This window comes from Pollicipes pollicipes, unplaced genomic scaffold (genome assembly GCF_011947565.3).
Source record: "Pollicipes pollicipes isolate AB1234 unplaced genomic scaffold, Ppol_2.1 Scaffold_7261;HRSCAF=8764_pilon_pilon_pilon, whole genome shotgun sequence".
Taxonomy (NCBI): Eukaryota; Metazoa; Arthropoda; class Thecostraca; order Pollicipedomorpha; family Pollicipedidae; genus Pollicipes; species Pollicipes pollicipes.
Window position 1 is genome coordinate 57,068,906 of NW_023597054.1, and position 12,215 is coordinate 57,081,120.

General features: G+C 51.5%; 1 protein-coding gene across 1 annotated transcript in view; it reads right to left on the reverse strand.

Annotated features, from left to right (window-relative positions):
- Nucleotides 1–7,048: 7,048 nt before the first annotated feature.
- The window catches only part of LOC119112097 (spondin-1), a 33,051-nt gene continuing 27,884 nt past the window's right edge, over nt 7,049–12,215 (reverse strand). Inside the window, exons 4-6 of the mRNA XM_037236105.1 lie at nt 10,653–10,832; nt 9,418–10,144; nt 7,049–8,935 (exon numbers count right to left, since the gene is read on the reverse strand). Coding sequence (XP_037092000.1) covers nt 8,736–8,935; nt 9,418–10,144; nt 10,653–10,832 — 1,107 coding nt within the window. The 3' untranslated portion in view covers nt 7,049–8,735. The remainder of the gene's footprint in view (nt 8,936–9,417; nt 10,145–10,652; nt 10,833–12,215) is intronic.

Below are 12,215 nucleotides of genomic sequence, written 5' to 3' on the forward strand. Positions count from 1 at the left end.
TTTGTCTTAGTTGTAGTGCTCTGATAAAGACGCTCATTTTTCCATGGAAACGAAATCGATGGGGCACATGTGACGGCAAAACAAATCTTCTTGGCAAGTTCCTGTGTACCAGGTACAGTCAACCAGGGATTTGACCGTTTGACCGATCCGGCGGTCCACGACGTCACGTGTTGCCGCGACGTCATCGGTTGTCCGTAATGTTTGTTTACGATCTGTGCCGCGGGGTACGCAGAAGTCGCCTGATTGGACAAGAGTTGATGACGTCAATGGAATAAGTGGCCCTATGGCCGCTGAAGGGGATGGTAAGCCTGGCCATGACTCTGACCCTGGTTCGTAGGCAGCGTCTAAAAAAACCGGCGTATGAAGCAGAGATGCTCATTCTCCGAAGCGGCTGTTCTGATCGCCTTGAAATTTTCACCAATTGATTCGTTGCAGTGAGGTGAGTCATGGGTTGGCAACATCGAGACCTAACCTGAGGTGAAACACCGCAAAAACGTGAGGGGAATATGCCACATGCAAAAAGCAAATAACTCAGTTCTCAGAGCCTACCAACCCGATCGCTGCCAAAGTTTCATTGGATGCGCCAAACCTCATTCCCACTTGCAGTTGAAAGTTTGGTGAATTAAATACTGGTGACAGCCCTTGTTCAGGTCAAAAGTAATCAAATTTCACAAAGTCCCGAATTCTTGCTTGCAGGCAACCCAGTTATCAGAACCTGCCGTGCTGATCGCTGCCAAAGTGTCACCATGAGATGCGCCATACCTGATTCCCTGTTGCAGTTGAAAATTTGGTGTCCCTAGGTTAGGCCCAAGAGTCATCACCTTGCTTGCGGGCAACCCAACTGCAAAATATCCCCCCCCCCCCCTCCCCCAGTGCACGATACCTGATTCCCTGTTGAAGCTGACAGTATGGTGTCATTCACAATTATGTTTTTTATGTTTAAAGGGAACGTTCCACATTTCAAGCTATTTAAGCAAGCGTTATATATGATGAAATGAGCTCACTACAACCATTTGTATATTTTTAAGTGGAATAGGCTGCTCTAGACAGCATAACTTCTCCGTTTAGTCAGTATGCTCCTCAATGCCTTATTGTTTGATTACGCTATCTTGCCTTGCACAACACTGATTGAGAGCCAATTAACTGCCGTTGGATTTGAAAATCATGCTCACGGTTGCTAAATATGAACGACTCGACAATTATATTTTGTTTAGCCTTCATTGTCGCATGAACAATGAAATGGTAGCATTCAAATGGCGCTATTACGACGTCATGGATGCTTGAGTGATATTAAAATACTCTCCCTGAAATAGTCTTCACCTGTTCGCGGGCGTGTAGCTCGGAAACTAAAAAGGGTTCAGTCTTAAGAAGGGCCTGCTGTGAACCGCACCAAATCATGTTCAAGATGGCTGTTACAGTTCAAAACCCCATACAAATGTTGAACACTTCGTTTAAACCCAACAACACGTGCAGCGTGGTTAGCTCGGTCTTTTCAGTATAGTGATACCGTTTGAATTTCTCCTTAGCGAGTTGTTCTTCTGCTGGAAGTTGCCCCCTGAATTGTGCGTGCAGCGGCCGCGATTGATAGAACCGCGGTCATGATCAACGTGGTGGGGAGCGGCTAGTCAATGGGTGTGGTGCGCGAATACCGTTATTTTGTGATCATGTGCATGCCTCATCAGCAGCCTTTGTTGGTTGCTGGCTTAAAGTCCTTCAGAAGTCAGCCGAATTGAACTGAGCCAGGGCCGCGGCTGTGACGGCTGCTGTAGATCTGACGTGCCCGACTGTGGAGCAGGCTCGATGGGCCTGACCGAAACGGACCGGTTTGGTCAGCGTCTTGCTGTGGCAGATCCATGGCCTCCAAATCTGTTTTGGGGACTTGCTTCCTGCACTCTGTGTATAGCCTGCCACCGCGTTACAAGTCTCAGAGGCAAACGAGACCAAAAATGACGGAAAGACGTCACTGTTTTGGTCAACGATAACTTTGAGCCTCGCCGTGCGTGTTGTGTGCAGCCGTGCCAATGCGTAATTCGATGATTACGACTGTCCAAATCAGCCTAAATTTGAATATGTCGTGTACAGTGCACTTTGTGCGTCTCTCACCAAAAGAGCAGAGGGTGTTTTTGCATTAGCGCACAAAATAAACAAATCGTCAATGTAACGTTCACTACCTTGGGGGAATCAGGTACAGCATATCCAATGGTGAAAGTTTAGCAGCAATGGGTTCGGTCGGTTTTGAAAAATGAGTTGTCTGCAAGCAGGAATTTTGGAATCTGTGAAATTTGATGACCTTTGACCTAACCCAGAGTCACCAAATCTTCAACTACAAGAGGGAATTACGCGCAGTGCATCCATTGGTGAAGACCTGACAGCGATCGATGCTGTAGGTGCTGAAATCTGAGTTGTCTGGTTTTACATGAGACATATTCCCCTCGCGCTTTTGGGGCGTTTGACCCCAGGTCAGGTCTCAATATTGCCAACCCATGACTCACCTCACCGCACTGAATCGATTGGTGAACATTTCAAGGCCACCGGACGAGCCGTTTCGGATAGCAGACGTGTTTGCCTTATACGTTGCTTTTAAGACCCTGTCTGGCCCGTAGCCCACTTTGTATACTCGTAATTACTCGGATTCAAAGTTACGCGTCCATAAGCGAAAGACGTCACTTAGATTTTGGGAAACTGGAAAGCGCATGCAATTTTAACTTAGCCATCGAGAAATAACGCCATGATTGTATTTCTCTTTTGACCAGATTTCATCTTTCGTTTTATATGACTTGATTTGAAATATGTTATATTTTATTCAGTTGTTTCAAGTTTCTTCCATAAAGGTGCTTCATGTGGATCGAAAATAACACTTCTCAAAAATCTGTTGTAAGGTCATCAAGGCCGTGTCTTTCCACACGGGCATATTAAGACATTTCGATACCAAGGCGACTATTCCGGTGCACATGCTGGAATGATTTTCCCTTCATGTAGTTAGCATGTGGTACCAAAACTTAGCAGAGGGCGACTTCGACGCCCGAAAGGGTTGTAACGCCTTCTTCGCTGTCAACGGATTTTGTTTCAAGGGCATGGAAGTGTTTGACGTGACACCTGGAGGAGGCAAGAAATTGCCTAATTGCGCATCATCTTTCACTGACAGAACAAGACTTACTGGTACGCTCTTGCGATACTTCTGGCCTCATAGATAAGGCTTTCAGCCGTGATAGCTCTGTTAACACAAACATGTGAAGGCTCATTAACTGGTGCCTTACCTGATTCCGACCTCTCCAGAGTCCCCCACCGACATTCTTACGTCGCTTAGCCTCAGTAAGGAATATTTTTGACTTGTTTGATATTTTTAGGCGCTTCTAGATATGGCTGAACACGTATGCTAAGATTCTTCCACAATATATCTGAGGTTTTTGCCCCTACCCATGACAAGGTAAGCCCACACACGCGGAATGACAGCAAAAAGTAAAAGATGATAAATCAAACAAAAAAGGCCTGCTCGCTTACAACCTGAAATTTTGGTGACAGATCTCGGTATGTCATGTCAATGTCTAGGTCAAGATGGACGTGCCTGAAGCAGAGTAGATTGTGGAGCCTCACTCAGAGGAGGAATGTACCCTTAGCATGCAAATTACTGCATCTGCCACTGACGCAACAACTAATTAATGTATTGTAAAAATATTCCGCATGGGTACATGGACCATTGTTGTGACATGAATTGATAGCAGGAAGTATTTTTACAGCATAAAATTTTGTAGTATGAAGCTAGATCAATAAACACGCGCCATTGTGTTTGTGAATTATTTTTACCACGTGTCATCAATTTATTTTGCCAAATTATTTTCACTGTTATTGTATATTTGTATTACGATTTATTTCTCCACGCCATTCTACGCCACTCCCTTGGGCATATCAGTCATGAATTTGTAAAGTCATAAGGGAGCTTTAGAGTGCATCAGAGCAGGCCCCTGCGCTGAATTGCTTTAACTCCCGCAGGAAACGGTCGGATGGTTTTTGTCGCATCGTTTGATTTGCTGTGGATGCTCTTAATGAGAAAACGTAACATAAATGCGCGCAATTTACGGCACTTTTGTCACAGAGCGAGTAAAAAAATAAACCACCGCAACTTAACTGTGGCAATCGACGACTAGCTAAGCGGTGTGGGCCGCGTGGCCGCGGGACTGCGTGTCCGCATGGACGTGGGGCCTCGCCCGGGGCCGTGTCTGGCCCGGGCAGGTGCGTGGGCTCGTGACTGATCGGCGGGCGGGATGCACGTGAGTCACCTTAGGCCGGCGCCACATGCGTCGGCCTCATTCGTATGCAGTGCCTCGCGCAGTTTGGTGTGTCTGAGAGGTCGCCAGTGCAGCTATGCTCGCCGCGACATCAGCTGTTGTCATCAACAATCGTCAATCAGTCTCTAGTCAACTGAACGGCAGTGCTCGACGCCACGGATGATCAGCAATGGCAGTAGGGCGATGGTGATGACAGCACTGAAGCCGAGTTGTGAGTGTACTGGATGAACCCTCGTCCAGTATTTTGCGATCCCACAATTCACCCGCTGTCATTTGGGGTGTGTGGCAGCCGTGGCGTACCGCCATCGAGTCGTCCGGTCTTAAATCGAACCCCGTGTCTCGCCATCCAGGCGCAGGAGACTTGGCCGGGGACCTCCTCTACAAATGATGACCCTCTACGGGCTCATCATCGAGGAGTTCAGCTGGGTCGGCGACGGCCGCAGGAGCTGAGGTACCCAGTCCTGGGAACTTGCTCCCTGGCATGTGGCAAAGCATTCCCTTGCCCCCATGTATTTGTTTCCTCCTCATTCTTTTCTTTTCTCGGCCTTTTCTCTCTTAACCCCTTAGAGTGATTTTTTCCTGATTCAATCAGTCAGCCGGCAAAACCCAAACGTCGCCCAGCGCTGTGTGCGCGGTCAGATGACAGCGTTGGCAGCATTAACATTTCACACTTGGTCGGAGTCCAGCCTCTCATAACGCGACTCATTGGTTGGGTGATGCTAACGCTCGGCAGTTGATAATCGTGTTGTCGTGTGCTAGCAACATCTTGGCTTCATTGGCGCAGGATGGAATGCGTTAAGCATTTGACCTGTTAACAACCATCAGAACATCTCATAGCCGTCATTGATATAGTTGGGCCGAATTCCTTGGGACAGAAATGGACAGGCCAGGCAAGTGTTATGTTGCCAAAATTGTCTCAAAACGGATGCCAAATCTGAACATCCACAAATATTTAGCCCAAGCCATTTACATTGAAAAAAGGATGACTCTGTGGATAAGAGTAGCCTGCCACCGCGGAATAGGAAACTAAGACCACCGACACGCCCTATTAAAATAACCAAATAGTAATCAAATTGATAGCAAACCTGTAAACAACATTGACTAGATTTGCTATCCAGATTACAAACATGACGCGTCTGCCGTTACCAAGGCAACACTCCGATGTTCACGGACGAGCCACTAGGACAGCTGACGAGGGCGTGGTCTTCCACTGGCCGGCACGCCAGCCGCTGACCTCCAGACAGTCTCGCCCGTGACCTCCAGACGGCACGTGTCTGGCTTCCGCACCGATCATGGCCCGGCAGCCAGACGACAGCTGCCTATGGGTAATGCCGTCCAGCCGCTAACATCAGCTTGTTTTCGGAAGTTACGTGTTTTTACGCTCAGATTCTGTTTGATGTTTAAACAAACGAAGTTCGGTCTTTCTGTCCATGTCGGGTAAGATCAAGACTCGGGACAAGTTAGTGTCATTTAGTGCTCTTCCAACATGTGCAATGAAAATCGAACTTGAAGACGAGTCGTCGGTTTTGCGTTATGTTGCACTGTGTGGCTGTGCGGCATACAGTACATGTAGGTGACAGGGTACCCACTCTCCTTATCATGACTCGCTGCCCGCGTTTATTTACCTGTCATATGCTGAAACTGTCCGTATTTTTATTCTTAAGATTTGACAAGACAGAAAAGGGGTGGCAAGTTACAATCCACCCTGAAAACCCGATGCTCTCATACAGCCATCAGAATGAGCCTGACCTCAGAGCGTAAGCGCTCTGTTCCTCTGGTCACATCTGACGTAACGCCGTGCAGCGCACCGGCGGCGGCTTGCACCGCTGCACACTATCGAGTCTGGCTCTGAGCAAACCCGGCTTTGAGTGAAGATGCAGTTGGCGGCGGGCCAAAAGCTGAACTGCCGGTGGAGCTGCCCTTTTGGCGCGGAATGAGGCTCATGCCAAGGGCTAGTTCTCGATTCGTAGACAGGGATTGGCTCAGTGATGCTCTGACTGTTTCTTGGACTATCGTCCAGTTTCCGCACGGAACGGCGAGCCACAAAATAGCTGGTGTCGTTTGAGCCAGTGAACTTGAACTGACGCCACAAAACAGCAGGCGATACTTGAACTAGTTCAACAAGACAGATAGCAGCGTATCATGTAGTTTTGAAAAGCCTTGTAACTTGTTTTTCACGCCAGTTAGCTTTGATCTTGACAAAAGAGGCGAAAAATCCTTAAGAACACACCCCGGAAATGCATAATTAACTACATCTTAAATCCAGCTTTAAAGTTGACAATGCATAGTCACGCCTAAGACGTGAAAGATTGTTTTGAATAATTCTGAGGAAAAGACTGTTTTCGTTTCCGTGAGCTTCTGTTGACTTGGCGGGGAGTAGTGCCTAAACGCAAAAGTTGATCTCAGTGGCCGCTGATGACAACATGAATTGTGCATGGCTGTACAAAGAAAAGAAGAAATCGAAGATGTTTCTTCAGTATACAGCACTAATTCTTTCAAGTTTATCTGACACCAGATCGGACGTGAAAACCAGGGTCCATTTAGCTTGCAATACAATGTAGTCTTCCGTCTGTTTGTTTTCGTTACCCAACCAGTCACGCTGTGGCACTAGTCCAAACGTACTGGTCCTCATACATTGTTTTATCAGTAGCTGGTCTGGCATGAGGCCATCGTTCAGATAGGATCGCGACTATTTTGCCCTCATCTACAGCCCACCAACTTGCTGGTACTCGTCATTCCATTGGAAGAAGCATGCGCGCAGTACAGACGTATATTGTCAGTTTAACCATATACACTTCCACGCCACCAGTACTTACTCCAGCACCGGTATGCGGCGCACAAGCGTAGCGCCACGGAGGCTCCGACGCCGAGCTCACAGCAGCGTAGCCCCAGCTGCGCTCTCTCCTGGCCGGAGTCAGTGACAGCCTGTCAGGGCAGCGGGCAGCGCGCGCAGCAGACCACGCACTCAGGTCACAGTCTCGCCGGCAACAACAGTGAGATGAGCGCTGCGCGTACGCTGCGTTTATGAGGCGGAGCTTCTTAAGCGAACCAAAAGCGAGAGCATTTACGTTGTTCAATGCTAGCAGGTTCGTTCATGTGCATGGATACGGTTGTGCATTTTGTGCGGGCACACATTTATCCGCTTAGGGTACTCATGTCTATGAACACCCTCGCCTGCATTGCCGAGCGTCTAAACTTGGCACAACGAAGCACGACAGCACTACAACTCGGCACTATACTCGGCACTACACTGCAGTTATCATGGACCAGCGCTGGGCTCTGAGCGCTGGCAAGGCCAGCCTCCTCTGAGATGCGCTGCTTCAGGCTGCTTTCCGCGAGCAGGCGAACCCCCAGAGAACCACGCACGCGCCGTTATCAGGCATCTTAAACTGATCAGGACCGATCGATGCTTCTCTGTTGAGAGCGGGTCTCAAAATTATTGGATTTACACCGGTGTTGTGAAAGCCGTCGAAGTGGGCGCGTGCGTCCTGGATAGCAGGCTTGGGAACGTTCGTTGCCAATGTCAGCTTTAGTTCCATCCCGGCGTATTTGCCCCGGCTGTTTGCATGCTTCAAGGGGTTCTTTATCAATGGGTAACTGACGGCAGCAGCCCACACGCTCCATTGTTTCAGCGCGTGCGTGATGCACAGCCCGCCCAAACACAGGCATACGCGTGTCAGCACTGTGACAGGAGAATGCGACGCCGCGCTACATAGCAAATACAAAACTGCTCTTTCAAAAATCATACTTTACCACACTAGCTTTGCTGCTTGCAATGCTAACTGCGCCAATATAACATACACAAAAAGGATTTCCATAGTATCAATGATTGCAACCTTAGCATCGCTGCTCGCAAAGCAGCCCTTGTTACACTAAACAAGCTTTCACCGAATATAGCACCGGCGTGTGCAGCGTGCATGTAGCTCACTGGACATTGACAGCGCAAGTGAGAACATCGCGAATTGCTTCACACCCACGACCAAACCATAATCAGAAGCGGACTGATCAGTCCGAGAGCCCTTGTAATCCGATCAAATCCGCCGGTATAAATGTGTTAAAAAGGTGTAAATAAGTCAATGTGTAAGACACCAGCGGCGACAGCAGTACAATCAATATGTCTCTTTCATACTCCTAAGACGACGCTCGCTGCACACAACTTCAGTAGCATGGCCTCTAGAGAGATTCACTGGCTTATGTTGCTATGCACCGAACAACAGGCGGCGCCTTGAAGTTCGAGAAGCAACGACTGACAGTCAATGCCCAGGAGTCACTCACAAGTATTAACAGCAGTCACTGGCAATGGGGGGATGCACTGACACCACCTCTCAGAGCACCCGTGGCAGGGGCAATGTTATCCGGCAAGCACGGCTGCCTCAGTGGCATCGCATCTGATCACAGCAGGCAGCGCCATCTGCGTGCCGCGTTCGTGCCGGTGGCGCGGCCTACCGGCTACCAGCGGAAGTAGCGCCGGCGGGTGCAGCTGCGTTCGGAGCCGCACCAGCGCCGCTCTTGCAGGCTGGGGCAGGGCCGGCCGCCGCGGAGTGCGTGATGGGTCACTGTCCGGCGCCGCGTCGTCTCGCCGATACCACAGGCGCGCGAACACGCACCCCAGGCCGACCACTCGCCCACCTGGCAGTTGCGGGGACCACCTGTGGAGCGCGGGGCAGACTGTCAGACTGGACTGCGGTGTGGTTTGGAAAGGCACCTGGAGCACGGTCGTTAATGCGGTGCGAGAAACGCCAGCCCTGGTCCGAGGTCGGAAACGATTTGCTAATACAGTATGAAACAGGACATAATGAGATATCAGTTTCAGTCAAACAGGAGAATGTAGCATCTTCGTTTCGCGAGCAATGATTTGTGACTACTAGCAAGGGCTTGTGCTATCACGTTGCAAGCACATCATCGTAGCTTCCCGGCGAAGTACCTTAACAGAAGCACACACCGATAAAGCAAAGTGCATGCACGACATCTAATTTCCTGACAAGGACCAACAAAGGACCAACAATTTGCGTGCCCATCCCATTCTAGCTGTATTCCTAGCAACGAACCCCTAGTGTTCTGAGTGTGGCAAAGGTCACTGGACCGGCAACCGTTTTGCATGCCGAGTTATAATCCAAGCATTAGAACTGACGTTTGCGTCTGCGGCGTCTCAGCCGCCGTTGTCGGTGTCGCCCTTTGCGTCGGTGATAGTGCTTGGCGATTTTCCTGATGATGGCTTTCTTGTCTCCGGCGGCCACCTTGGCTCCCTCCACGCCTCCGCTCTGCACGGCCCAGACGCGCAGTCCTCCGAGCTTCACTGGCGGCCCGTCCGGACGGAGCGCCACGCGTGCCACGCTGCCGTCAGGCCGCAGTGCCACGCGCGTCACGCTGCCGTCCGGTCCCAGCGCCGCTCGGGCCACCTCGCCGTTCGGCCGGAGCACCTCCCTCGCCGCACTCGCGTCCCTGTTCTGAGCCGGCGGCGGCGGCGCAGCGGCGGCGCCAGTCGAGCTCAGCTTGGCCGGCCAGGCAGACTGCGGTCGCGGCGCCGGGCCGACCTGCTGGGTGCGCTGCCACTGCGAAATGCCGTTCGGGCGGAGCTGCGACGGTGGCGCCGTCTTTGCCGAGTCCTTCGGCAACTGCAGCGCCAGCTGTGCAGACGTGACGTTGGAACTCCGCCGCCAGGCAGAGGCTACGGCTCTGGCTGTGCTGCTGCGGTTGACGGCGCTGTCTGACGTCACGAGGACTCGCAGCCCGGGCTGGTCGCCAGAGCCTCGGGACGAGGCCGAGATGAAGGCATGGCTCGGGTCCAGGGTGCCGACTGTGTAGGTCACCGTGTCGGGCCGCCTTTCAAACGAGTCCGAGAGCTTGTACAAACTCATCTGCAGAGACAGCGCAGCGATGTCAGGTGTACCCGGAGAACTACCAACCATGCCAGCTCCTAATCTTTGACTTTTCGTGACATAACACTAAATGCTACCTCATGACACCTTTGATAAAGGTTTTGGCCTCTAGACCACATTGTTTACATTCCAACACTGATTGGTGGCGAACCAGTCAACACAAACTTACAAGCTCATTTCCACCGATTGGTGCGACATAAATTCGTGCCAGACAACCGAGACAGTGCTCATCCACCTAACCTCGTAATGATGCGCACGCCACGTAAGAGCTCCTTCACGACCCCCTCCGCACCTCACGCCGTTCAGTTGACAAAGACTGAGCGCATTTGAGAGGCGGGGCCCAACAGTGACACCTCCCGTTAGATCCCCTGCCCTCCCCTCCCGCAGGGTCTGTTGGAGGTCAGCTGTCGCGCCGATGATCAACAGGCGCCTGCGGGGCGGCCGGGCCCGGGGCGGCTCGCCGTCGGCCAACAACAACACGGCTGACCCTGGCGAAGCGCAGACTGGCGATGGGCGGCAGCGTCGGCGTGGTCGGGTAGTGGAAGCTGCCGGCCGGGTGGCTCGGCTTGCGGCTCGTGATCTGGCAGATGGGCTCGTGCGGCTCCGACGCCCAGTTGGGCGACGTGAACGTCATTCCCTGGTCGGTGCCGCCGTCCATCGGGAACAGCTGCCGGCACAGCGGCGCCGCTCAAAGGACGCGGTCTGGGCAGCACAGCTCACATCGCAGGGTCGACCTGTAGCACCGCACCTTACCGAGGCGGCTTTGGAGCACGCTTAGATGTGCGCCGATGCCGGCGGACGTGCTGCAGTGAACGAGGCTGTTCGACCCGTGGCACACTGTGGTGAGCTGGCTCGGTGACCGGCGCCAGCGCGCTGGACGAGCCAGCCTGACCAGCCCCGGAAGAGCGGCACACGTGATAGGCGGCCGGTCCGGGTGGCGCCGCGCCAGCCACCGGCCGCTTACTCAGCAGGCCAGGCGTGGCTCTGGCATGGCTCACCGCCTCCGTCTGATACGCCGCCGATAGCCATTAAGACCGGCCGTGACGCGTCACGGTGCCGACGGCCGCCGTGACTGCCGTCCGCTTGAGGATCCAGTGACAGGTGTGGCTTGCTGCGTCTGTCGATCACCACCCAAACCACCCGCGCCGCTCTTGAACTGCTTACCTTGCAAGTGGGAGCTGAGTTAACAAACCCCAGGCACATGGGTGGATTGGTCTGTCTGATCTACGTCGGCTGGCTGTGCCTAATGGGTTTTCCCTTGCTGTGATCGTGAAGTATATTTGTCTACGCCCTTGTGCGCAACGTGCTGAGTTCAGGTAGCTTAGTGGGCGCAGTGGAAGCGTGTGAGGGAATCGCAAAACGCGCACGACCGCCGAAAAAGTCTGCGTTGCAGAGCGCAGAGCGTGAGCGCAAGCGGAGCATGAATCGTACTTCTCAAAAGCAGGTCCAGTCCCAATTCACAAAGCCTGGAGTTAATTCAGACCGACTACGCCGTCCATTAGGTCAGGCTGATTCTGACCTTTGAATATGGGACCTGACAGCAGAGGACGGTGACATCAGTTGCAAAGATATCGTTGTTATGATGCCCACATCAGTAAACAACACGGTAGTACTTGCAGGCTCGTAAGTATGGAACGATTAGTTACGTGGCAACAGATCGGTGTTTTCGTATACCATAGCTGTTTTCTTGATGGATTAATACACTGAAAAGTTCTGAAAAAAGTTTTTAAAAACTCTAGGAAGTTTGAGTATATGCTTAACAGTATGATGGGAGCATAATGTTCTCGTGCAATTCTTTTGACATGCAAAATATAAACTAAATGCATCCAACTACGAATAATATTTTGGCACGTATACATTTTCCTCGCTTGGTCAACTTTACTCTGGAGGCGTTTTTGTTTCGTCATCGTATACCATTTCGTCATTTTACGCTTGTTCCATGATATCAAACCATGGAGCACCGCAAACTTGAGATGACAAGCAGGTATATGATGATATACCAAGACCGCATTCGGAGTGAAAAAATACGGCTGCTTTCATAGCCCTGCCG